Raw genomic sequence first — 24,918 nt, forward strand, 5'->3', positions numbered from 1 at the left:
GCTCCTGGTCTTGTTTTTGCTGTCTGTATAGAGCTTCTCCATCTTTGGCTGCAAAGTATATAATCAATCTGGTTTCGGTATTGACCATCTGGTGATGTCCATGTGTAGAGTCATCTCTTGTGTTGTTGGAAAAGAGTGTTTGCTATGACTAGCTTGTTCTCTTGACAGAACTCTATTAGCCTTTGCCCTGCTTCATTTTGTACTCCAAGGCCAAACTTGCCTGTTATTCCGATTACTCCTTGACTTCCTACTTTAGCATTCCAATCCCCTATGATGAAAAGGACATCTTTTTTTGGTGCTAGTTCTAGAAGGTGTTGTAGGTCTTCATAGAAGCGGTCAACTTCAGCTTCTTCAGCATCAGTGGTTGGGGCATAGACTTGGATGACTGTGATATTGAATGGTTTGCCTTGGATACGCACTGAGATCATTCTGTCGTTTTTGAGGTTGTACCCCATTACTGCCTTTCCCACTCTCTTATTCACTATGAGTGCAACTCCATTTCTTCTAAGGGTTTCTTGCCCACAGTAGTAGATATAATGGTCACCCAAATTAAATTCACCCATTCCCGTCCATTTCAGTTCGCTGATTCCCAAGATGTCGACGTTCAATCTTGTCATCTCATGTTTGACCACATCCAGCTTGCCTTGGTTCATAGATCTTACATTCCAGGTACCTATACAATATTGTTCTTTACAGCATCGGACCTTCTTTTCGCTTCCAGATACATCCACAGCTGAACGTCCTTTCGGCTTTGGCCCAGCCGCTTCACTCTTTCTGGAGCTACTTGGAAATGTCCTCCGCTCTTCCCCAGTAGCATATTGGACACCTTCCGACCTGAGGGGCTCATCTTCCGGCGTCATATCTTTTAGCCTTTTAACATTGTCCATGGGGTTTTCTTGGCAAGGATACTGGAGTGGGTTGCCATTTCCTTCTCCAGTGGACCACATTTTGTCAGAACTCTCTGTCATGACCTGTCCATCTTGGGTGGCCCTGCACGGTATAGCTCATGGCTTCACTGAGTTACGCAAGCCCCTTCGCCACGACAAGGCAGTGATCCATGAAGGGGAAGTATGGTACTATCTGATCACTAAGAAGTACAACATTTCAGGTAAATTGTTAGCTCTCTCACAAAAGATGGCACGACTCATCGATTACACCCAATCTTCTCCCCATCTGCTGAACAAACCCTCCAAAAAATGTTGCTTGTGACAATGATGCTCCAAAGGTACTATACTAGAGGACTAAGGCAGAGAAGGTGATCTTGTGAGTGTATAGAAAGAAACTATGCTCAATAGACATGGAGGGGAATAACATTGTTGTAACAGAGCTCTGATGAAGCTGAGTCCCTAGCTCAACAAAGATTAGAATCCTTAGAAGTGGGCAACCTAGATGGCCAAACAGAGCATAACAGAAACATTGCCTAATGCCAATGTTTAGAAGTTGGGACTATAAAACAAGATAACACAAAGACTGTGGTGATCCTTCTTTTAGCCAGCAAATATGCCTAACCTTGACCTACATTCTATTGCCTTAATTTACCAAGTATTACACTGCCATGAATTGTGAGACCTGTAGCAGCCTGAAATGCATAGCCAAATTTTCATGTCAGCTGTAAGCAAAATACGTTACCTACATTAGTTGTAACTACCATATCATATAACTGGCAAAAGTATATACTTGATGAACTTCAAATTGCAGATGGGAAGTGTTTTGCCCCCAAACTGTTACTTTGCCTGTTTCCTCAGACCCCCTAATCTATCCTGCTTATTATTTTAATGGCTATAACTACTTCCTTCGTAGCTGCTTAAATCCTAAAATCCTCTAGCAATTAGCCAAGCCTGAATGCAACCTGATCCAGAGATCCCAGAGTGTTCTCCATGGATTAGGTGTCTTGGTGTCTTATTAAGATATAATTGTTAGACACTAGCACCTATTCACACTAGGAAAGCTACAACTTCTTCCCTTATCACTCCTTAAAATCTAGTAATTTCTTGTCACTTTATCTTTACATCTGAAATAATGAGCAGCTGTTCTGGACTGAGTGGATCTGCATTTGAATCAGTACTATACATGGTTCAAAATGTCTCCTATTTTTCCTTCCTTATGATTTATGATTTATTTCTTTATTTCAAGATTTATAAGGCCACCCAGCACAGACAGTGTGGCTCTGGGAGGCATACAACATAAATCACAATAAACCAAAAAGAAAAAGAAAGCAAAGAAAACCATCTACAACGGATAATATATACATACAAAATGTAAAATGGTGACCAAGCATACAACAAAACAACCACAGGGTGGACTCCCATTCAACTGGCCCCTAATGCCTAGGGGAAGAGACAGATCTTAACGGGTTTCCTAAAGGCAAGAAGAGTTGGGGGCCTGTCATATATCGGGGGAGATCATTTCAGAGAGTAGGGATAACCACAGAAAAGGCACACTTCCTAAGTCCCATAAGATGACAAGATTTAAAAGAACGAACCTGGAGCATGCCCTCCCTGTGGGAGCGTGTGGGGTGGACAGATGTTCCGGAGAAGGTGGTCCCACAAGTAACCTGATTCTATGCCATGTAGGGCTTTAAAGGTAATCACCACCACCTTGAATTGCACCTGGGAGCCGGTGCAGCTTGCAGAGTAGCAGTGTTATGTGGGCATAACAAGATGAGCCCATAACTATCTACACTGCTGTGTTCTGGACCAACTGAAGCTTCTGGATGGTTTTCAAGGGCAGCACCATGTACAGCATATAGCAACAGTCTAGTCAGGAGGTGACCAAGGCATGAATGACCATGAGCAGCCCTCCCAGTCCAAGAATGGGAGCAATTGGCACACAAGATGCAGTTGTGCAAAGGTTTCCCTGGTGACAGCTGCCACCTGCACTTCAAGCAGGAGTTGTGAGTCCAGGAGAACCCCCAGATTGCACACCAAGTCTGAATGGGATAATGCCACCCCATCCAGAACCAAAAATGGAAACCCTGCAACTCCAAAATCTGGGGGACCCAAAACCCATAACCACTCAGACTTGTCAGGGTTGAGCTGCAACCTGTTCTTCCCATCCAGACCCTCACATCCTTCAGACACTGGGAAAGAACCTCAACAACTTTACTTGCACAGCTGGGGTCAGAGACGTATAGCTGGTTATCATCAGCATATTGATGATATCTCACTTCAAATCGATAGATGACCTTTCCCAACAGCTTCATGTAGATATTGAAAAGGAAGGGGAAGAGGGCAGAGCCCTGAGACAATCTGCAAAGTAGGGCCCTAGGGCTCAATCACTTCCCTACCAACACTGACTGGAACGAGCCTTATAGGAAAACCACTGCAGAACGATGCCCCCCATCCCCAACACCCTTAGCCAGTCCAAGAGGATACCATGTTCAATGGTATCAAAGGCCACAAAGAGATCGAGAGCCAGGATGGACACATCATCCCCATCCTGAGCTCACCACAGGTCATCAACAAGAGCAACCAAAGCGGTCTCTGTGCTGTATCCAGGTCTGAATCCTGACTGGGGTCCAGATAATGATATAATAAAATCCTGGATTTTAAGAAAACTGTGGAATGGAATATTTAATGCTATCTGATAAACAAGATTTCAGATTTGTATCTCATGAAATCAGCATACATACATATATCACCGCCATTCATGTAACAAATTCTCCGCCTGGACACATAAGAATCCAGGCTTAAGGAATGTACCTACAGAGGATAGTTACTCTTTCCTGGATTTTCCCTGTAATCAGAAAGCAATTAAGCATGGACACTCAATAGTCTGGTACATGAGTAAAAGCAGTCCCAAGAAGATACAAAGCCAAAATCAACTTATTTCCAATTTAGTACATTATTAAAGAATTAAGCAGAGAGGAGCCCAAAACAGTTGCTGTTTAAAATGCAACAAAACTATTTATTTAGTTATCTAAATGGAATCATCATCTTTGAAAATACTTTCAAGGGAACTCCCTAGAATGTCACAAAACGATCAGACCTCTGTCTGGAGGCAAGCCTTCATCAAACAGGAGATCCTTTAGAATAGTATGGAATAGTTTCCAAGAAGAAAGATTCAAGCTGACCAATCAATATCTCAGATGGTATCTAGATAATTTCTGTAGGACCTGTTTAAGACAGAGTGGACTCATCAAGCAAGTCAGCCTGATATGTAAGTTTGTGTAAGTTCTTATTCTGGCCTTTATTTAAAAAAAATAATAGTCTAGCATTAGGAAGAGGAGACTGGATTTGTTACATCCTTAATTAAGAATACAGGACCTTCCCACAGGCTTAAACTTCGTATTTTTCCTAAAGAATTTCCTTACTGTATTTCCTTCAAGTTTGCTTTAACAAACATATAGCGGACATACAGTGACTATGTTTACAGATTAAACCATACATGTTTTGGCTTAGCTCAGAGGTTGCACAACCTGAGGTTCTAAGGGTGTATATAATCCCCCACACTTTGGGTAGTTCTCACAGAGTTTATGGATTTTGATCTAGGGGACAGTATGTCAGACACTGTGAATTTGTTCTCTTTTTATCAGTACAGCAAAGCAACACAAGCTTTTAGTTTTGATTCTAGGCAACATTCTTTTTGTTGCTATTGTTATCTATACCTCTCCTGGTACAGATAACAATAGCAATAAAGCCATCAGCAGCAGTCTGAATTAGAAGCAACTATCCAGACATTTTGAAGCTAGTTTTTTCTCTATTGGCAAAGTAAAGTTTCCTGCTCCCAGTAAAGTCTAGAGTGCTGGCTAAATAAATGTACTGTTACACCTATGTTCTGGCTGGAATTCTCCCTCTTGGATGTCAGTCTCTTTCTCTGGCTGGCAGAAGTGATTTCCCTTCTCTTTTTTTTAGCTTTCCACAAAAGCCACATGCATTGGGGAGATTTGTCCCACAGTGGTTCTCTTCTTTCTTCAGTGGGTCTTCAGATCCACCCCCAAACATAATCATTTCAAGAATCTTGCCCAAGCTCTCTTGGAAAACAAAACTTCAACAGCCAACATTGTCTAGATCCATCTTTGCCAATCTTTATATCTCCATCTCTCCTCCCTTCTGCTCAGACTTTTAAGTATCTACCTTAAACCTTTAGATTTGCCATCCAGTGCGGCTTCTAGGAACTTTCAAAACATATTATCCAAGTGTGATTTTTAATATTAGACTGGAAAACAATTAAATGCATGACTGTAGGCAGGTTTATACTATATTTAAGGTTAATTAAATGTGACTGTGAAATAAAAGCACATTTAGTTTTTGTCTTGCCCCCACTTACTAGTTTTTGGAGTATAGTCCCAGATATTCCACCCAATGTCAAAGGTAGCTCTCAGAAAAAGTTGCACATCTTTTTCTTAGTGCAAAGTGTAAACTATAAGTTAATGTTATGTGCACTGTGTTATGTTTAATTTAAAAAATTAAGCAAACTTCAGCTTTTAGAACATGGTGAAATGCATCTGTACAATTACTTTGGAAGAGGAAGGCAGGCTTTCACCCCAGAGCTTGTTAGGTAGTGTTTTCTCAATATGTCAGTATAGCATTAAAACATCCACTAAGGATCAAGAGAGAAGAGCTTAAAATATTATAAATTTCAGTAATGCTATACGAGTAACTCAACATAGCATATTTTAACTTACATATGTGATTATTTTAATAATCTTTCAAGAAATCAATAATTTAGGTTTGAAGGTAAAAATTGCTTCAATCAGCTGCCACCTAGACAGACTCCATTGGACAGTCATAGGGTGTGATGGTTAGGTCTCTCCCTGATGTTCATACTGTAGTATCTGAGTCAAAAGTTCAGAAGGAAGGTTCAATCCACAATATAAAACCAGCAAGCAGGAAATCTATCGATCATGGCCAGACAGCCCTAACCTACGGAAATTTGTTTAACTGCATCTTTATAGTAATTATACATATTAGACAGAATGAATTGGTGGGTTGAAGTATTACAAATCTCAGGTGAAGGTATTTCTTTTTAACGGTTTAACTCTCTCCACCCCGGCCCCCTCCAAATTTGAACAACTTTCAAAATAGCAGCATTTTGCGGGAAACTCGGGCAAACTCTGCCGCTTCATCTTAAAAAAAAAAAAAATCCTTGGCAAAACACGACATTTTTCCTTAGAAAACATCATTTTTGTTCAGCTCCGGGCAGCTGGGAATTCCCTAGGCGCACAGTTCCACGTTCCAAAGCCGCAGACATTCAGAGTCATTCTACCTGCTCCGTTGCTTAGCAGTACGAAAAGGAAGCCCCGCCTTCAAAGCTACCGGCAATTCTCGGCTATACCAAGTGAGGACGGGGGGGACGGGAAAAGAGGAAGAAACCGCTAGGTTGGAAGTTACCATGTTTTCTGCAAGTTAGATAAAAAAATTGCGCAGTGACCTCACCTGTGCCGGAGATGCGCCTGAATACGACGGAGTTGCTCATCATAATCGCCTTCATCGCAACTAGCGACAGTGGGATTTCGGGCACCACACACATTTCCCGTCATCGCACAAGCGTGGCAACCAGGCCTACGCTCTCTTGTTTATTTTCCGGGTTCTCTAAACTACAAAACTTGCTCCCGACATGCAATACGGCCAATTCACGTCTCTTATTTCGCAAACCAATCATCGACGAGGTGAAAGCCACGCCTTCTCTCCGGATGCTGAAGCAGTCAAGGTACAGTACTGTAAAAGAAAGTGACAAATCCGCTTGTATTCCAATATAATTAATGGAAGAAAGCTCGGCTCAATTCAGGGGCGCTAAATAAAGGTAAGTGTGATTTAGCAGCTTGCTCTGTAGGCAGTTACTCAGAAGGAAGCAGTAACAAATTGAGTGAGATTTAGTCTATAGTCAGTATATCGTTGGATGAAATCAATTACATTTAAAAGCAACTTAAAAGCAATTTAATTGGATTAGCATGGTTGTTTAACGCACACAGACTGGCGTGGTGCTTTTTTACCTGTAGATAAGTCTGATGAGTTCAAAGAAATTTAGCTTCAAATTAGCTTCAAGAGTTGTTATTTAATTTGGGTATGACATTATTGTTAGGCATGTAGTAGAATCATCAAGGTCTTGACTAAGTCACAACATTAGTCAAAAAGATGTCAAAACAGAGCATTAAAAGCTTTTAGCTAGATCTGAATTTGTCAGGCAGGTCCACAGACAGCTTGAAGTAGCTGGACTTGAACTTGTTTTTATCTTAGGAAACCTGCATACCATATCAGATTCCCATTGTCAGTATATAGGATTCAGATTATTATTAGTGTTATTTCAGCTTTTTATTTGAAATGTAACACTATAATAAAATAATTTAGATTCCAAATCATTTGGTTCTCATTGTGAACTAATGTGTCCTTTTGACAACCCATCCCATAATCCAACCTTTATAATGCATTCTTGTGTGAAATCATATTCCGTTTGTTAATGGAATCAAACTGCATGGCTCAGAACAGGATTATAATAATTGCAGAATATTCCATCTTTGTGCAGATTGCAAGCACACACAGATTATTATAAAACTACAGTGGCTGAGTCTATAATTGCACTAATCCATGGTTTATTTGAACAATGGTTTATTGTGTGTGCCACTGTGGGTGGGTTTCCACCATGGTTTAAAACCACAGTAGCTGGATTCATGTAGCATGCTAAACCAGAGCCAAGCAAGATATGTGTTTAGTACAATGTGTGAATTGGACATTCTTTACATTCACTTTGCAATGCTTTTAACAAGTAATGATAACATAAGCAGGTAGATTGCATTTCGGAACCTTGTAAAATAATGCTCCAAACTAGGGTATAATTGAGATATAAAAAATAAATATGGATCTTTATTTTTACTTTTTTTGTGGACAAAAGTGCAGCTAAAAATAATTTAAAAGGTATGAGAAAGAGAGATGAGCTGAAGTAAAATTATATGGTAGTAAGAATGTCATTTTGGAAAAAGTAATATAACAGTATCAAGAAGGTAGTAGCATTGAGAAAGCTTTTATTGTTTTTACTTTATTGCTTTTATTTTCCTGAACCCTCTTAAACATAACAGTTATACAGTATTCAAAATCTATTGGAGTCAAGGAAACCGGTAAGTTTATTACCACATTTACTCATGAGGATCCAGAACGAAAGAAGAAATCTAGTCCTGTCAAGATAGAAAGCCAGTTACTGCCTACTGAATTCTAACTAAATTTCTATAGTCCATCCCATTTCTCTTCCCTCTGGAAAAAGCACCACTTCTGATCAAACTAAAAAAGGTCTGCATTTTAAAAAAATAACCCACTGAAGAAATTCTGCTTAGTTCATTCTTCCATTGATGTACCTATTTCTATCCTGTTTTCCCTCCAAAAGAGAAGACAAAAGCATTTAATATTGTTACACAAAAATTAGCACAATAATTTCACAGTGCAATCAGCCTGAAATGTTAACTGAGAATAAAAATTACACTAAACCAATTTAATCCATAACAGTTACAATATTCATAAGATTTAGTAACAAGGGATAATAAAATGCATCAACATTTTAGTCAAACATATATATACTTATATCCCCATTCCAACATTCATTGTACTACTAGACCATGCATATAAATGGTAAAATCAACAGTAAACCAAAACAAAAATAAAAACCTAGGCACAACTGATTAATTCACTAATAGCACAAGACTCAACGAGTTTCCATTTCCTAAGCCCTCCTGATCTGTCCTCTTACAAGGGCTTAATACTGAAACTGAGAAAGGAAGGCAATATGTCAACCAGTCTGGAAATTAGTGCACTAGAAACAATAGTCTTTCCAGTGATGACTGTAAGTCTGAAATGATCTCACAACTGTCTCCAACCATTCTTGATGTTTCAGATAGATCTTAAAGATTTAACCCATTTATTATAGCATAATACATCGTAATACTTCTATGAGATACATGGAGTACAGTATGTCTGGGGAGAAAATGTTATATATCTACCCTTCAGCAGATAGGAAAACATAAGTTCATGTATCATGTGGGTTTGCAGATCATGGTTTGGTTTTGTTTTTTGTCTAATGTATTTTGTGAACCACTATGATTTATAAAGTTTTTAAGGGGGTTGGAGGTTATATTCCACATACAAAATTATGCTGGGATTATATTTCCAAAATCATAAGAGGAGCCACAAAGAAAATGGATAGTCAAACTGGATGAGGCTTTGTTACTATCATAACTATTCTTTTCATCATCTTGCTTACCATGATTATTATTGTCATCATTATTACCACCAAAACTATTTTCATAAACATTGGGAGGAACTATGGCTGGTGTGGGTCTTCCGGGCTGTGTGGCCGTGTTCTTGAAGTTCTGTTTCCTAACGTTTCGCCAGCACCTGTGACCGGCATCTTCAGAGTGCAGGAGCACAGACAGGAGCAGTTCTCTCTGTGCCCAGTGTGATGTGACCCTTTTGTGGGTATTTATAGAGATCGGGGGGGGGGGAAGGGGGGATTGGGGTGTGTGGGGGGGTTGGGTTACTGAGTGGCTGCTTGTTTTGGTGTCAGCATCTGTGTGTATCTTCCTGGGGATTAGGCAGGGTTTTTTCTTCTATTGAATTGTTAACGAGGGGCTGCTGGGGGTGGATTAGCAAGTTCATTGTGTGAACTGTTCACATGTCCTGGTGGTTGAGCTGAGTTCGTTGACCTTTTGCAGGCTGTATTTTTCAGGATTGGTAGCCAGGTTTTGTTGATTTTTAGACTCTCCTCTTTTTTATTGAAACTGTGCTGGTGTTTGTGAATCTCAATGGCTTCCCGGTATAGCCTGGTATAGTGGCTGTTGGTGTTGTCCAGTATCTCTGTGTTTTCAAATAGGATTTTGTGTCCAGTGTGCTTGAGAGCATGTTCAGCTACTGCAGATTTTTCTGGTTGCTGTAGTCTGCAGTGTCTTTCGTGTTCTTTTATCCTGGTATGGATGCTGCGTTTTGTGGTCCCGATGTATACTTGCCCGCAACTGCATGGTATGCAGAAAGACACTGCAGACTACAGCAACCAGAAAAATCTGCAGTAGCTGAACATGCTCTCAAGCACACTGGACACAAAATCCTATTTGAAAACACAGAGATACTGGACAACACCAACAGCCACTATACCAGGCTATACCGGGAAGCCATTGAGATTCACAAACACCAGCACAGTTTCAATAAAAAAGAGGAGAGTCTAAAAATTAACAAAACCTGGCTACCAATCCTGAAAAATACAGCCTGCAAAAGGTCAACGAACTCAGCTCAACCACCAGGACATGTGAACAGTTCACACAATGAACTTGCTAATCCACCCCCAGCAGCCCCTCGTTAACAATTCAATAGAAGAAAAAACCCTGCTTAATCCCCAGGAAGATACACACAGATGCTGACACCAAAACAAGCAGCCACTCAGTAACCCAACCCCCTCCACACACCCCAATCCCCCCTTCCCCCCCCCCGATCTCTATAAATACCCACAAAAGGGTCACATCACACTGGGCACAGAGAGAACTGCTCCTGTCTGTGCTCCTGCACTCTGAAGATGCCGGTCACAGGTGCTGGCGAAATGTTAGGAAATAGAACTTCAAGAACACGGCCACACAGCCCGGAAGACCCACACCAGCCATCGTATGCCGGCCGTGAAAGCCTTCGACAATACATTGGGAGGAACTATTCAGACCATAGAATCTGTGGCCTGTTCAGTGTAATAATACAGTGAATGGGAGCCCACCAAAAATTATTCTCCTGTTGAAGTATTCTTACAGTTAGAAGTGTTTCAAAACATTCAATGGAAATCTTCTTACCTGTAAATTAAAACAGCCATGAGTTTTGCAAGACTTGCACAGCTCCTTCAAAATCTGACCTGGCTGACTCTGCATGTGTATGCACGTGCAGCCTTAAAAACAGAAAAGGTAGACTGAAAATGGGATCATTACTTTTAATCAGTTGATTAGTTAATTATACCTTTAATGCTTTTGAAAATGTACAAACATATATAATATACCTAAAAGGGTTGAATGGCAATAAACATGATATGCTCATTGTTTGGCCCCAATGTCCTTGCAGTACTGAGTGGAGAAGGCTGTTAATGAGGCTACATTAGCAATTTATGACTATCATACATTTTTAAACTCTACAAAACTAAATTTGAATAATATATAAGAAATTTGGAATATAGCATTAGAATGCCCACATTGCTCAGTCAATGGCTTCAGGTTGTAAGGAATGTTAGTTATACTTCATATGATTTAAAATATACTTATATATTTTAAATATATACCTATATAATATATAAGTATATTGGACTTTCAAAGAATGTTTTAAAAAGGTTGTTTTTATTCGTTCTATGCTAGAGATGTTACATTTCAAAAGAACCCTACTGCACATGTTGTGGAAATGTCTAGTACTGATTCCTTATTGGTTAGATGTTATTACAATGGTTAACCAGGTTCTTGGAAGGAAGTTAAGGGTCAAAGTTGTTAATGTGCTGTTAAACTATAGTCCTCAACATTTAGAATTTTTGAGTGTATATAGAACTTTGGCTATATATTGTGTTTAGACTTTTATGAAGAAGGCAGTTATATATTCCTGGATGTTTATGTACCAGACACTGAAAGTTGGCTTAGTGAAAATTGTCATTTCTCAGCCTTTGAATTGGCTTTATACTAAATAAGAGGCAAGAGTAGATAATATAATTCCGTATAGTCTAGGTTCAATTAACTGTTTCAAAACTGAATGGTAACCATTTGTATTAGTATACAATTAAGAGCTGGACATTATACAGTAGATGGAAATGTAATTTTGAAATTTGGAATTTTTTTTAATGACTGTTTCCATTTCCAATTTTGTCTTTGACTTTTTAATTTTTTTCTTATTTCTGGTTTTTAATATTCTTAATTTTTTTGTTAAGTTAAAGGTTTTTTTTCTTTTTAATCATATAGTAAATTTTAGAATAGTTTTTGAGTTTACACATATATTATATGTATACGTATATATTTATGCTGAAAAGCCCCCTCACAGCCACTTTCCTGGCGATTCCAGCAGAAATATTGTCTGTACATAACTATGCACATGTAGACAATTAGGGACACCTTTCACAAAAGAATAAAACTGCAATTGTAAAATACCTGTCAAATGCTTTCCCCAGCCTTAATAGCTAAGCTAGTTTTATGTCATTAATAATCATGCTACAAGTCATTAATAAAAACATCAACTGGTACTTGTCCAAGGACAACAATCTGTGGCACTCCACTTGGTACTTTCCAGTTTAATAAGAAATAAAAAAATATATATAACATTTTTGGTATGATTTTAAGCTGGATGTGGCTCCACCAAATAGCCATTCTATAAACCTGTACTTAACTAGCTTACTAATCAGAATGTTGGAGATAATTAATCAAATACTTCATTGAAATCAAAATATATTATGTCCACAGCATTCCCACAATCTGTTAAGGAAGTTAGCTGATAAAAAATGAGATCAAATTTGGTCTGGAGAGATTAGTTCTTGACAAATGATTTCTAGTAACCACCAAGTTGCTTTACTGACTAATCTCTTTGTTATCTGCTTCAGATTCTGCCCAGATATTGACAGTTTTTGGTCTGTACATTTCCAGTCTTCCTTTTTCTGCTTTTTGTTTGTTTTGGAAAGTGGGGACAATATTTGCTCTCGTCAGGTTTGACACATCTGTTTTCCAGGATTTCTCAGTGATAATGGATAGAGGTTTGACCAAATTCCTTATTCACAATATTTGGCTCTGGAGATTTGAACTCGTTTAAGGTAAATATACCCTGACTATGTCTCAGTCAACCTCAAACTGCAGTTACCTCAAACCTATTCTTCACAACTGCCTAGTGAAACACATATTGTAGGAGAAGACTAAGAATTAAAGTTGAGTAGTTCCCCCTTTTCTTTCTTAACATGTTGCCATCTTCACTGAGCAATTGGTATTTCAAAGGGCCCTGAAGACATGGCCTTTCCCCCAGGCCTTTGGCAAGGATGCATTGATGCCCCTTTTCTTCTTTTTCTTGTTCCATCCAGGTTTGTTTTCTCTGCCATCTTTGTTCCTTTTGTTTTGTGTTGTTTTTGTGTTTTTTGCATTGTTACTTGTTTTTAGATGTTTTTAACAACTGGTAAACTGCATAGAGTCGCTGGGAGTCGGGCAGCATATAAATTTAATGTATTATTATTATTATTATTATTATTATTATTATTTTCTTTCCTCGTACTAAGATTCAGATTAGTAAATGCCAACACAGGTAGTCCTTGCTTAGTGACCACAATTGGGACTGGCAACTCTGTCGCTAAGCGCTGCAGTTGCTAAGCATAAAATCACGTGACTGCGACAGGCTTACAACCTCACTTCCCCTTTAGTCATTAAGTGAAGTGTTGTGGTCATTAAGTGAAACATCATGTGACCACAACTTAGGATTTTACTTCCACCTTCTCTATTGACTGCTTGGTGCAAGCCAGTTGCAAAGCACACAAATGGAGATCACGTGACTGCAAGGATTGGTTGCAAAGCTTTTTTTTTTTTTTACACCATTGTAACTTTGAACAGTCACTAAACAAGGCCATTGGTAAGTGAGGACTACCTGTATTATTGCCATCATCATTGTTACTAATGCCACTACATATTTCAGCACACTTGCCTGTAGCTATATCTATAAGTTTAAGTTCATTTTGTGTTGTTATAATAGTAATGGATATTAGAGGAGCAGGCACCACACTCCTTCCTCTTCCTGACCTCTACATGTTCAGCTGGGAGTTCTGAAGTAGAGGTAAACTCACATTGGCTTAAACATGAGTACATTCCTCTGCCTGATCCAAGATCTTTACTAGGCAGATTGCACAGAAAACACTTCTTGCATTCTGTGAAATAGAAGTACAGCTCCTTGATAAACCTCTCAGCTGAATGCTTGGAATTTAAAGAAAGAAAGGGCCAGGGACAGTTGTGGGTACATTGTTCTTTATCCAGTTTAGAGCCCCTAGATCTTGCAATTAGGGCTGCCAAATCTGGGCTGCAAAAATAGATGACAACTAGGTAGAGCAAAGAGATACAGAAAAATAACTCTTTGCTGTCAAATTCTAGTTGTTCATATTTTTGCAATCCAGATCTGGTATCTGTATAGACCTCTGGGAAAACTGCCAAGTAAGAAATGTATTGTAATAAGGGAAGGGTGTATTTGTTTTAATGTTTGAATCAGAACATACAGTTGTAGTTTGCTGCTGAAATTCAGCAGTAAAGTATATCAAGGGCAATATAGATTGTGTTTAACAGGTTAGAAACATTGAAGGATTGCCTAAAAACTTCTGCATTCCCCCATCTTAATTTGAGTTAGCATATTGTCTGATTCAATTCAAATGTGACATGTTCTCCATGGTTAGGTAAATACATTAGGATGTGTAGCAGAAACCTAGAGTCCAGTTCACAGGAGGCAGTTGTCCCATTCTAGTCTGCCTTGGTCAAGCCCTATTTGGAATGCTGCCTCCAGTTCTGGGCACTGCAGTCTAAAAAGGACATTTACAAACTGGAGTGAGTTTAGAGGAGGCCAACAAAGATGGTGAGAACTGAAAACAAAGTCCTGAAAAGAACAGTTAAAACTGCACATGTTCAATCTGCAGAAAAGAAAACTGATTTATTAAAATATTTCCCTTCACTGGACACCTGTCTGAAATACTTGAACAAATCCTGCACTGAGCAGAGGGTTGAATTTGATGATGTGTGAGGTACCTTCCAGCTGATTCTGTGAATTGGTGGATGTGGGTGAATGATAAACCCAATCATTCTTTTGCTTAGATCAGATTGCCTAATACGAATTTACTTTGACATTGTGATAGGTGATGGCATTGGAGGATGAGCAAGTATACGAATCCTTCATCTCCTAGGTGACATTACAGGACATTATTAGGTCCTGTCATATTTTGCCAGAGCAGATAGAAAAGCAGAATTTGCATCTGGATATATCACAGTAGAGGGTTCTCTTGTTAACAATAGGCTGCTTCATGTTAATAGAGATGATATAGCCTATTGTTGTTAATCAGTAACTGCTATTGTTTGGTGGCTTTCTATAAACAAATATAGACATACCATTCATTGATTAAGATTAGCTGTGAATCACTGATTATATGTTTGAGTAGCTTTAGTTGGAAACTGTAAATGACATGGTGTTCTCCTACTTAGCTTCTGGTCTGTCATGATTATTCCCAGTATCAGTCTGGACCTGTTCTCTTCTTTAACTTCATTGTGTATTACATTTTGAAAAATATCTGATTTAGGTTCCTTAGTTTTACATGTAAACTGATAAATCTAAAGTTTTGTATTCTGTTCTGAACAGAAATTGGAAACACAGAGGTGTGTATAGTGGTCAGCCTTTTTCCAGTTGAAAACTGATTTACTGCTACATGTATTTATAGGTCTGCTTTTTAGTTTCATAGCAGGATCCAGAAAATGAACTTGTTGCATTGATAAATCTGGATCAGGTTGATAGTGAGAAGAAAGCTGTTGGTCCTGATTAAATTTGAAATCGCTTGATTACAAGTACAAATAATTACAGCATTTTGAAGGTATATAGAGTATAGATGATGATTCTGGGGCACAAACAGAACTTCATTTTCGAATACATTATGAAGATATTGGCTATACAAGTTTAAACTGATTCATGCCTTTGGCCTGAAGATAATGTATATGTTCTCCAACTGAAGTGATTGAATGTCTGTGGCAGAGCTTAGTGTCCAGATATACTGTAGAACCATTAGAGATAGCATTTCTGATAGCTTGTTGTCTTTCATTATGGAAGATATTGGTTTATATGCCATCAACAACCCTTTGGCTAGTATAAGTCTTCTTGAAGATTGTTGCTGCCTTGCAGTTTTTTGAAGCCATCTGTGGTATCCCACATGCGAGTTGGAGTGTTGATGGCATATAGTCTGAAAATGAACTCCACATAACAAGTCATCTCAATAGCAATTGTGTGAATTCCTGGAAAATTGGGGCACCCAAAGCTGTTTGATTTATATATTTGGATAGCAGAATGTGGTTGACTGAGGCTTTTGAAGTTTATCTGTACAAATGTGGTATTATGTAGCTGGAAGAAACTGAGGATAAGAACCTGAAAAATAAGGGTATCAAGAACCTGTAGTCCTCCAAATGTTGCTGAAGTAGAGCTCCCAGTACACAACCCAGATAGTCAGTGGTGAGGCATGTTTAGAATTGCAGCTCAACACCTTTCAGAAGGCCATAGGTTCCCTATCCCTGCTATAAAATGTGCTTTTGGAGAGTAGCCTCTCAGTTTGTATGAAATAATTGATGATGATGACAAAGACAATTGTACCTGCTTTGTTGTAATTCTTTTTAAATATAATATGCTGTTTCTGGGGCTTTGGATGGCTTCACATTCCATGTAATAGTAATTATGGTACTTTTTGGTATATTTTCTGCAAAAACATCCACATGATTTGTATTTTATAATGTTTTACAATCTAAAATACAGAATACAAAGGAAAAGAATAGAAATTGGAAGGTAAAAGGAAAAGAGACAAATTGCGAGATACTGGTGTTCAGTGGTAATTACTACAGTCTGTTTTAAGAAGGGAACAGTCAAATGACAACTGGTCCCAGCCTAGATAATGAAGAGGGCACCGAGTCTCAAGGTGCTGCAAGTTTACATGACAAATTTCCCTATGGAACATGTGCATCTCCCATCCTGCTCCTCTCAGTAGCATTAGAAATCTACCTTTGAGACAGCCACCATTCCGTCCTAATTGCAAGACTGTCTTGATATAAAATGTGCTTGTCAAAGCTGTCACAGTAGGCATTCTCCTGAGTGTATACACTGCATGGTAGGATGCCGGCAACATCCTAGCTTGCATAGAATAACATGAGCATACTTTGGATAAAGCTAGGCTTTGGAGCACTTCTGGTGTATTTGCCAAAATCTGCTTAAGATGTCCAGTTCTGTCTTAATATTATGAAATGCTGCATGTGGCACAGGTATATTCAAGGCTGGTAACTTAATCTGTGGTCTTTCAGTCTTGATAAAAACATTACATGAAAGCTTCAATTGACCAAAATCATGATGGGTGGTAGAGATCAGTGTGTATGGCCCACCTGGTAACAATCCTGGAATATGGAAGACTACAATGTGAAATATAACAAAACAAAATGATAAGTAACATGAATTAATAAGTGAGACGAAGGGAAGGGAAGGAAAGGGAAAAGAAGAAGATACGTTTGTGTGTGTGTGTGTGTGTCCGTGCTGCCCATTACTTCTAATAAGTATGTCTGTTACTTTTAATAAGCTATGATTCTGTAGTTTGCAAAACCAAAGATTTGCATCAATTCAGCTGTGATCTACATTTTTCTTTAAAAGTGTTATTTAATTTCTTGATCTGATTTCACAGTGTACTTAGAAATAGAATTAAATCTTCTAAACAGTCAAGACGCAACCAAATGCATTTTCATTTTCCTTTCCATTAAATTGATAATGTTTGTGTGAGAGCGATGTAAAAAAATACTATACTGTAAATTCACATAATAAGACTTTGTTAATGAATCAAGTCCTAATAGAAGAGCATCATAAATATGTTAGTAATAAAAGAGTAAATAAGATCTGTTGTTGAGATCCATTTCTTACCATCACTGTCAATTCATGGAGCACTATCTTAATTAACATGTTGGATTTAACATGTAAAGTTTAATACATTTCAGTACAATGAAACACATTCTTTCACAGTTTAGTTTCATGATACTAATAATTGCTTTCTTCTGATGTACAAACAGCAAATATAAAGCTCAGATGAGCTCTTGCAATTATCAGTTCAGCAGCTTGTGATAAAAACAGGAATTGAAACTAGATGAGCAAAGCAGGCTAGTCTTAATCTTCAGATGTTTTGTAAGGATCATAGGGACATGAACCAAAAGAATTGCAATGTTAAAAAAATGTAATATCAAAAAGTTTACTTACTATTTAGGAACTGAAGGTAATTCATGTTAGTAACCACTTGGGTAGCATAATCATACTACCTAGAGTTTGACAATTATTAAAGCTTAAAAGATATTTAGATAACATTGTTTTCAAAATGCTTTATTCCATACACATGAAGAGTTGGATCCTATCAGGTTCTAGAATAATCTGTACCAAATAGTAAGCACTCTTATTATCTGTCAGATTTGGTCCTTTATTTTCTCCAAGCCACTGAGTGAAATAAGGGGATCAAGACATGAGTGACTTGCTGAGAAACAGTGACCTAGAATGACTGGTTGGGAAATAGAAGTTTGATCTAAATGTCAAAAGTCATAGTAAACATCCTAGCTAATATATGCCATACTACTAATTTTTGTGCTTTGAAAGTAGAAGAAAAGTTGCTGAAATAAATTGGCAGTAGATGTGTACAAAATGTCACAAGAAATATTTTACTTGCCTAGGAAAAGCAGGTAAGAAATTGATGGAAGAAAGGGATTTGGATAAGATTGATGGAATTTTCTCAGGAATGGTTTTGTACATTCCAGATTGATATAGGAGGAATCATTGCTTATGGCAGACGATCTCTCTTTCTCACACACACACACACATACAGAGAGAAAAAGAGAGATGAGCAGCAAGTCAGTTCTATAATAATAACCATAATTATTGTTTTCAGAATCAGCTCATCTTGATTCTATGAGCAAATTTATCATAACATCTTTAGAGAAGATACTAAATGGAATTAGTTTGCACAGTTGATAAGAAAAATATTTATAGTATAGTAAATATTGCTTTAGAAAGATTGAAACAAAACTAGACTATATTTTTAACAGTGCAGCTCTGGATATTGAAAGGATGTAAACCCCATTGTATCTAATAAGGCTTATTCCCAATTAAAGCTATAATTTAATATACAACTTTACCTGAATTCAGTGTGACTTATTTCTGAATATGAATACACACACACACACATACATAGTGAGAGAGAGGTTTGTACTGTAAGTCAATAGGCTTGCCTCATCTTTCTGGAATAAGCCTTTTTGAGCATAATGGGACTTATTTTTTAGTTGATATGCACAGATTGCATTACAGTGTTCAGCAAGACTTGAACTGGAAATTTGTGACTGTTAGTTTTTTAAAAAGTAATTATATTTTAGCCTGAGAAATAATGGTTTTAACATGATATCACTATGACATTGGATACCTTGGAGGTTTCCCAATATTTATAGAATGATTGAAGGCAGCTGTTAACTACTATAAAGCAATGAAATGAGGTTTCATGCATCTGTGGTGATGATATAATTAAAGCTAAGAAGTTTGAGAAAATAGTCCTTGAAACAATGCTTGATTTTCTTAATGCCAAATGTCTCTGTGGTTCATTAAATTATCTGAAGAATGGCATAATCAGAACAAAGAAACAAGGAGTGATTTTAAATATATTGGGATGCAAGCACAATCCATTTAAATTTTTTTTTTTTTTTTTGGTCAACAGCTTAGACAAAATGGTTAAGACAATAATACTAACTGCATATAAAGCACAAATAGGAAACAATAAGTAGCCAGTGGACAAGGACACAGTTGTTATTACTGGGTGCCTCCCAAAGTTCATAGCTTTGGCATTCTCTGGAGCCTGATGCTCTGGAGCTCCATCTTGCTGCCTCTGCCTGTTTATTTGCCCTCTCCAAGCAAGCATACAATGAGAAGAGTGGAGCACCTTTCCTTCATCTTACCAGCTTTCCCTCTTTGAGCAAACATGTGTGGATTAAGTTTAGGGAGAGAGAAAGTAGATAGACCATTATCTTTTGAACGGAGTTAGGCCCAGTAAAGGGATCATTTCCCAAAGTGAACTGGAGTAGCAGTTTTGGAAAGTATGAATGAACCTGTGTTTGTATAAACAATAGGAATATGTTGACCATGAATAAGTAAGTTTTGAATGCATATTAGAATCATTCTATGCACGTGTTTATGGGACAACTACATAGTCAGTTTTATGAATATATGTGCTAAGAGTCAACACAAACTTGATGGCACATACAAGGAAGGAAGGAAGGAAAGAAGGAAGCCACCAACATTCCACTGGTGTCAACTAGCTCTCTAAGCCCAAAGAAGAGCTGGATTGCATAATTCTTTATTCCAGTCGATAATCTAACCTAAAATAGCAGTGATTAGCCCAAAAGCAATTACTACTTCTTAATGAATCCTTTACTTCCAAGGAAGGACAAATCCTTTATTGCTAGGTAATCTTATTACTTTACACTCTTAGGCTATGTGGGGAAGAAGAGAAACAAAGAAAAGAAAGAATTTAAAAAGAGTTTAGAGTAAGCAATTGCAGAAAGAATGAATGGTGGCCCCACCACCTCTCTTTACTTGCTGTTTGCTGGCATGCAGATTGGCCCCCAATAAATCACATGATAACATGACCTTCAATAGATAAATAATTGCCTACCTCTTTATAAATATAGGACAAATTATCAGGCTGTTGCTGATAATTCACATTCATATTCATATTACAGCCAGAATGAGGCAACTTTTCATTAAAGAGTGCTGCATATATAACAACAGATGTATACATAGCCATTACAATAAATTGGGGAATAGCTATTTAAAAGTTGATGATTAATCAGCTCAAATTCTTATTCAAAATTATAAACTGGAGAATAGTTAGCTCACCCATTGATGAGGAACGATTGCTCAGATGAACATCATAGTTTCAAAGAGTTATACATTCATTTTACATAAATACTAAGGCATAGACTAGCAATCATTCATGTTACAAAAGAAAAGTATAACAATCTTCATAATACATGTACCAGCACAATCCAAACTTAAAATTAGAAAAGGCAGGGAGTGAAGAAATAGTTTTCTAAACATGGAAAAGAAATAGCACTGTGGAAATAGCCATATTTTAGTGAAGATTGTGGACTGTGTGGGTGAGAATGAGAGATAAAGAGCAATTGATATTAATTGTTCCAGCAAATGGGGAACACAGAAATGATTTCTAAAATTGGTCCTTAGCCACAGTTTATTTCATATATTAAACAGCTATTTCTAGAGTTACAGGTTCTCTAGTAAAGCATTGCCCTTAATTCCCACTGAGAGCTTATTTTCTACTAGGGAAGTTATATGAGCTGACAGTTCATACTAAGGCTGTGGAAAAGTAGACTTTAAATCCTCAGCATTTAAAAAGAAATAACTGCCAAATGTGTATTGATATTATTAGGTGACTTCTGACATAATATCAATCCTTATTTTGGCAATGTTCTAATTAATTATTTTATAATTTGCTGCAAAACATAGTTTGTGGTTAATATTCACATGAACAAATTATAGGTTGTGTTTGTCCTCTGAGCCAGAATTTTAAACAAGCTTCAGGCTGTGCATTATTATCCTTGTTTAAAGGTCAAATATAAGTCATAGTCAGTTGGCTTTTTAAGACAGCAAGCTATGATTTCCCACAAACTAGGTAGCTAATCAGAATACATGAACTCAAGGCTTGTTGAACCAAGTTTATCTACATTATTAATGTTGCTATTATACAGTGATATATCTTCCAAAATCTTTTACAAAATAAGAGAAGAGTCCTGTATGTAAAATTGTTCCTAGTTTTAAATTACTTACTATGTTGTCAAATAAGAGATGTGGGGGTAAAAATTATTTTTGTAATTTTTAAAACTAGAATTCCACTCTTGATAACATAGTTGATTTCTATGAGTAATGGATCCTTTACTCATACAGTAATAAGAGAGTATATTGCCTGAATATGAAATGCTGTGATCCAAAGAAATATCACACCTATGAATTAATAGCCAATAAATATCAAATGATAACATCAATAAACTACATTACACTCTATTATCATCTTAAGTGGAAAGTCTCTCAAATTAAATGTCTTTGTGTTCTAATTGTCTTTCACTTGAGTACCTTGGTTGAATGAGTGCATCTTGTTTAAAAGGATTTAAAAGAAAAGAAACATTGGACTATATTTGGAACTTAAAATAAGAGAGAGTGTGTGCAATGATTAGCCATCAAGTCAGCATTTCATTTGAACCAGATCATCTATGAAAACTCTTCTCTGATCAAACTCAATGCCTGGTGTTTTCAACGGTAAATCCTTGCAGTTTTCATGGCAATAGTACAGAAGTGGTTTGCAATTACATTCCTCAGAGGTGGGGTTTTGTTTTGTTTTGTTTTGTTTTGTTTTGTTTTTAAGACTACACAGTTCAGTGTTTCTCAACCTCAGTAACTTTTAAGATGTGTGGACAAGAAAATACACCCTTCTGAGAGGCTGTTCTATGAGGATTGTGGTGAGGGAAGATTGCTTGTGAAAACACATTTGGATGTGCAGTTCCTTGACTATGATAATATTGCAGTAAACATGCATTTTAAAACCTGAAGGGCTAGAATGATGGTTGAATGGTGAGCATCATATACAATATACAAAATCCCTTCCAATTGCTAGATGTTGGTATACAAAAACCCATGGGGAAGGGGGCAGCAAAGGAAGGTATGTTGTAAACATATATAAACATGAGGACATGGCATCTCTGTGAACAGTTGCAAGATGTGTGGCTATAGAAATAGATATAATTAACAAAAAAACACACATATAGGATTATGCACAATCTCTATCGAGACTAATGTCCTTATTTTAGCTGGCAGTAAATTCTGAGTCTGCACATAGGTACAAAAAGCTAGGGATCAGAGGTGGAGTAAGAAATTTCTTCCATGGGAAAGCATTACAGAAATACTGTCCCCATGTGGGAGAAGTGTTGCTGAGATCAGAAAAGTAATGGGGATTATGGGATTCTATGAAAAAAACAGAATTTCATAGGGAAAATGATGAAGGGAGATATATAGATATCAGATTATCTTTACCTTAGCACTGGTATCATCTAAACAGCCAGTAGGTAGGCATTCTGCTTGCAGTTCAATCGACTGGAAGTAGCCAGACTGAGTGAAAGTGAGTGGAAAAACCAATGATTCTCCCACCCCATCTCAGTTAAAGTGCCACTTCTGTATGGGCTCTTCTGTTTCTTTTCTAGAACCCAGAAAATAAATAGCTCTCCTACCTGCATTTTTCATTTAGAGACCACTTGGGATTTTTAACCTTACTTGAAGCTGTTGCCAAGATTTACGAAGAGATAGGCAGATAGCAAATAGACAAAGGATGAAGTGTGAATGACTAGAACAATAGCTGGAATGATGATGAATCTGTAGTAAAGCAAGTTTGCAGTTCTACATGCTGTACCCTTATTTCAGAATGCAGTAACTTAGAGCTATAGAGACATGTATTAAATGAATTGCATAACTTTATAGATTTGTAATTCCTGCAAAGCCAACCCACAGTCCCCACTAAAAAATGCACACAACTCTGAGTTTATGTTGTTTCCGCAGATCTATGTTACAGATCTGCAATGAAAATGCCCTTGACGTTGTCTGACATTGTAAACATCTTCTCTGTAGTGGCCTTGCTTTGGAAACGTAATTTTCAGATATGGTAAATAAGTACCCAAATCTCTATTTATTCCTTCCTAATATGAGGCTTTGAAATTCTTTCCAGACTTGCCTGGGTAGTTTCTCTGACCATACTGGAATCATTGTACCCAATACATACTCTGAGGTTGACAGGACTTATGGTAGAACCAGGTCCTACTAGGAGATAACACCATTAACATGCCTCAGCTCATTTGCCAGTCCAGTAAGACTCAGCTGACCTCCAGCTGAGTCTCTGCAACCTCTGGTTGGCCCCAAGCACCAGTCTGCATCTGAGGAATCAGCTTTGCTTACATTTCTTATCAAGGGAGACAGCAACTCAGCAAAGAATAATTAACAGTAATATACAGCATGCCTACCCTTTAATTCAAATAACCTTTGTGCACTGCAATGGCCACCCACATAAATCTTAAATGCTGATTTCTTCTGTTTGCACCTCGCCCTCTTTGAAGCGAAAGGCAACTGTTGTAGTTTAATGCTCTGGCTTCTGTAGTAAGCTGTATAGAGTAAGGAAGATAACCTTGACAGAGATAGGCCAGATCTGTTACCAAAGCGACAAAGGGGAAAGCATGGCTTAAGTTCAATACTTGAATTCTTGATTTGGTCTACATAGTGGGGCTGACATTAGCAGACAGCTGGGCTTTGCAGAAAATCAGTATAGGATCTCTAACCTTTCCTCCTCAGCAGCAGCAGCACATTTGGGAGATCTTTTGTGTGGACTCTTATATTTTTTGTGTACATATAGGAATGTGTATGCATTTCAAAGTATGCGTATTGAAATACTACTACCCAACATTGCATGTAACCTTTGGGGCTGAAGTATTGCCTAGCCCTGCTCTAAGTGCTGTCTATAGCTTCTTATCTTTCACAAATCTCATAAATGTCCCAGTATGATGCTATCTCCACATACTGGAAGATATGAAGCCTAGTTGAAGATTTCATCTGTTCGTCAAGCTAGAAGACCTAATTCAGCTATCAGACAATTACCAGAAAGATGCAATATTTAAGGTAACAGGTGAGATTGACCTCATCTGTGTATAAAATGTCCATTCCAGCCTTGTACTGAAATATTGAAGAAATGAGTATAACATTTAGCAACCAATGTGGAAAATCTGATTCACATAGGAAAGGTTGCTGATCCACCTGCCAGTGATTCAGAGAGCTCTGGAATTAATCAGCATTATCTGAAAGACTGATTTAATGTCACATGTGCCTAGCAATGCCTGAGGCACATCACTGGACTACCCTTGCTTTCAAACTATATGTAGCACACTGAGCAACATTGTACAACATTATAACTACTGGGATAGCATCATTCACTGACCAAATACCTCAAGTACCTCTATCCTAAGTTGTGAAGAGCCTTAAAGAACAAAATTATCACTCTGGAACCAGTATAGTTGATATTCATAACAGCCAATCACAATGAATCTAGCAAAACATTCAGACTCTTGTAAAAGCCTGGATGTAACACTGCCCTTTGGAGTTGTGTGTGGAACTTAAGGAATATACT

At 37.7% G+C, this 24,918-nt stretch overlaps 1 protein-coding gene and 1 long non-coding RNA gene across 4 annotated transcripts in view; one reads left to right on the top strand and one right to left on the bottom strand.

Annotated features, from left to right (window-relative positions):
- The window catches only part of KIZ (kizuna centrosomal protein), a 79,599-nt gene extending 73,058 nt beyond the window's left edge, over positions 1 to 6,541 (bottom strand). For 2 of the 3 annotated variants that reach the window (XM_088131336.1, XM_088131335.1), the window contains exon 1: positions 6,378 to 6,541. In XM_088131336.1, coding sequence (XP_087987462.1) covers positions 6,378 to 6,481 — 104 coding nt within the window. In that variant the 5' untranslated portion in view covers positions 6,482 to 6,541. The remainder of the gene's footprint in view (positions 1 to 6,377) is intronic. The other variant, XM_088131337.1, reaches the window with a different exon arrangement.
- A 95-nt stretch (positions 6,542 to 6,636) lies between these two features.
- Positions 6,637 to 24,918, top strand: part of LOC148213618 (uncharacterized) — a 101,188-nt gene continuing 82,906 nt past the window's right edge. The window contains exon 1 of the long non-coding RNA XR_015794234.1: positions 6,637 to 6,744. This is a non-coding gene — a long non-coding RNA (uncharacterized LOC148213618). The remainder of the gene's footprint in view (positions 6,745 to 24,918) is intronic.

This window comes from Python bivittatus, unplaced genomic scaffold, assembly GCF_059951505.1.
Source record: "Python bivittatus isolate LINGU-HERP-01145 unplaced genomic scaffold, Pbiv_v1 ctg000960_np1212, whole genome shotgun sequence".
Lineage (NCBI taxonomy): Eukaryota > Metazoa > Chordata > Lepidosauria > Squamata > Pythonidae > Python > Python bivittatus.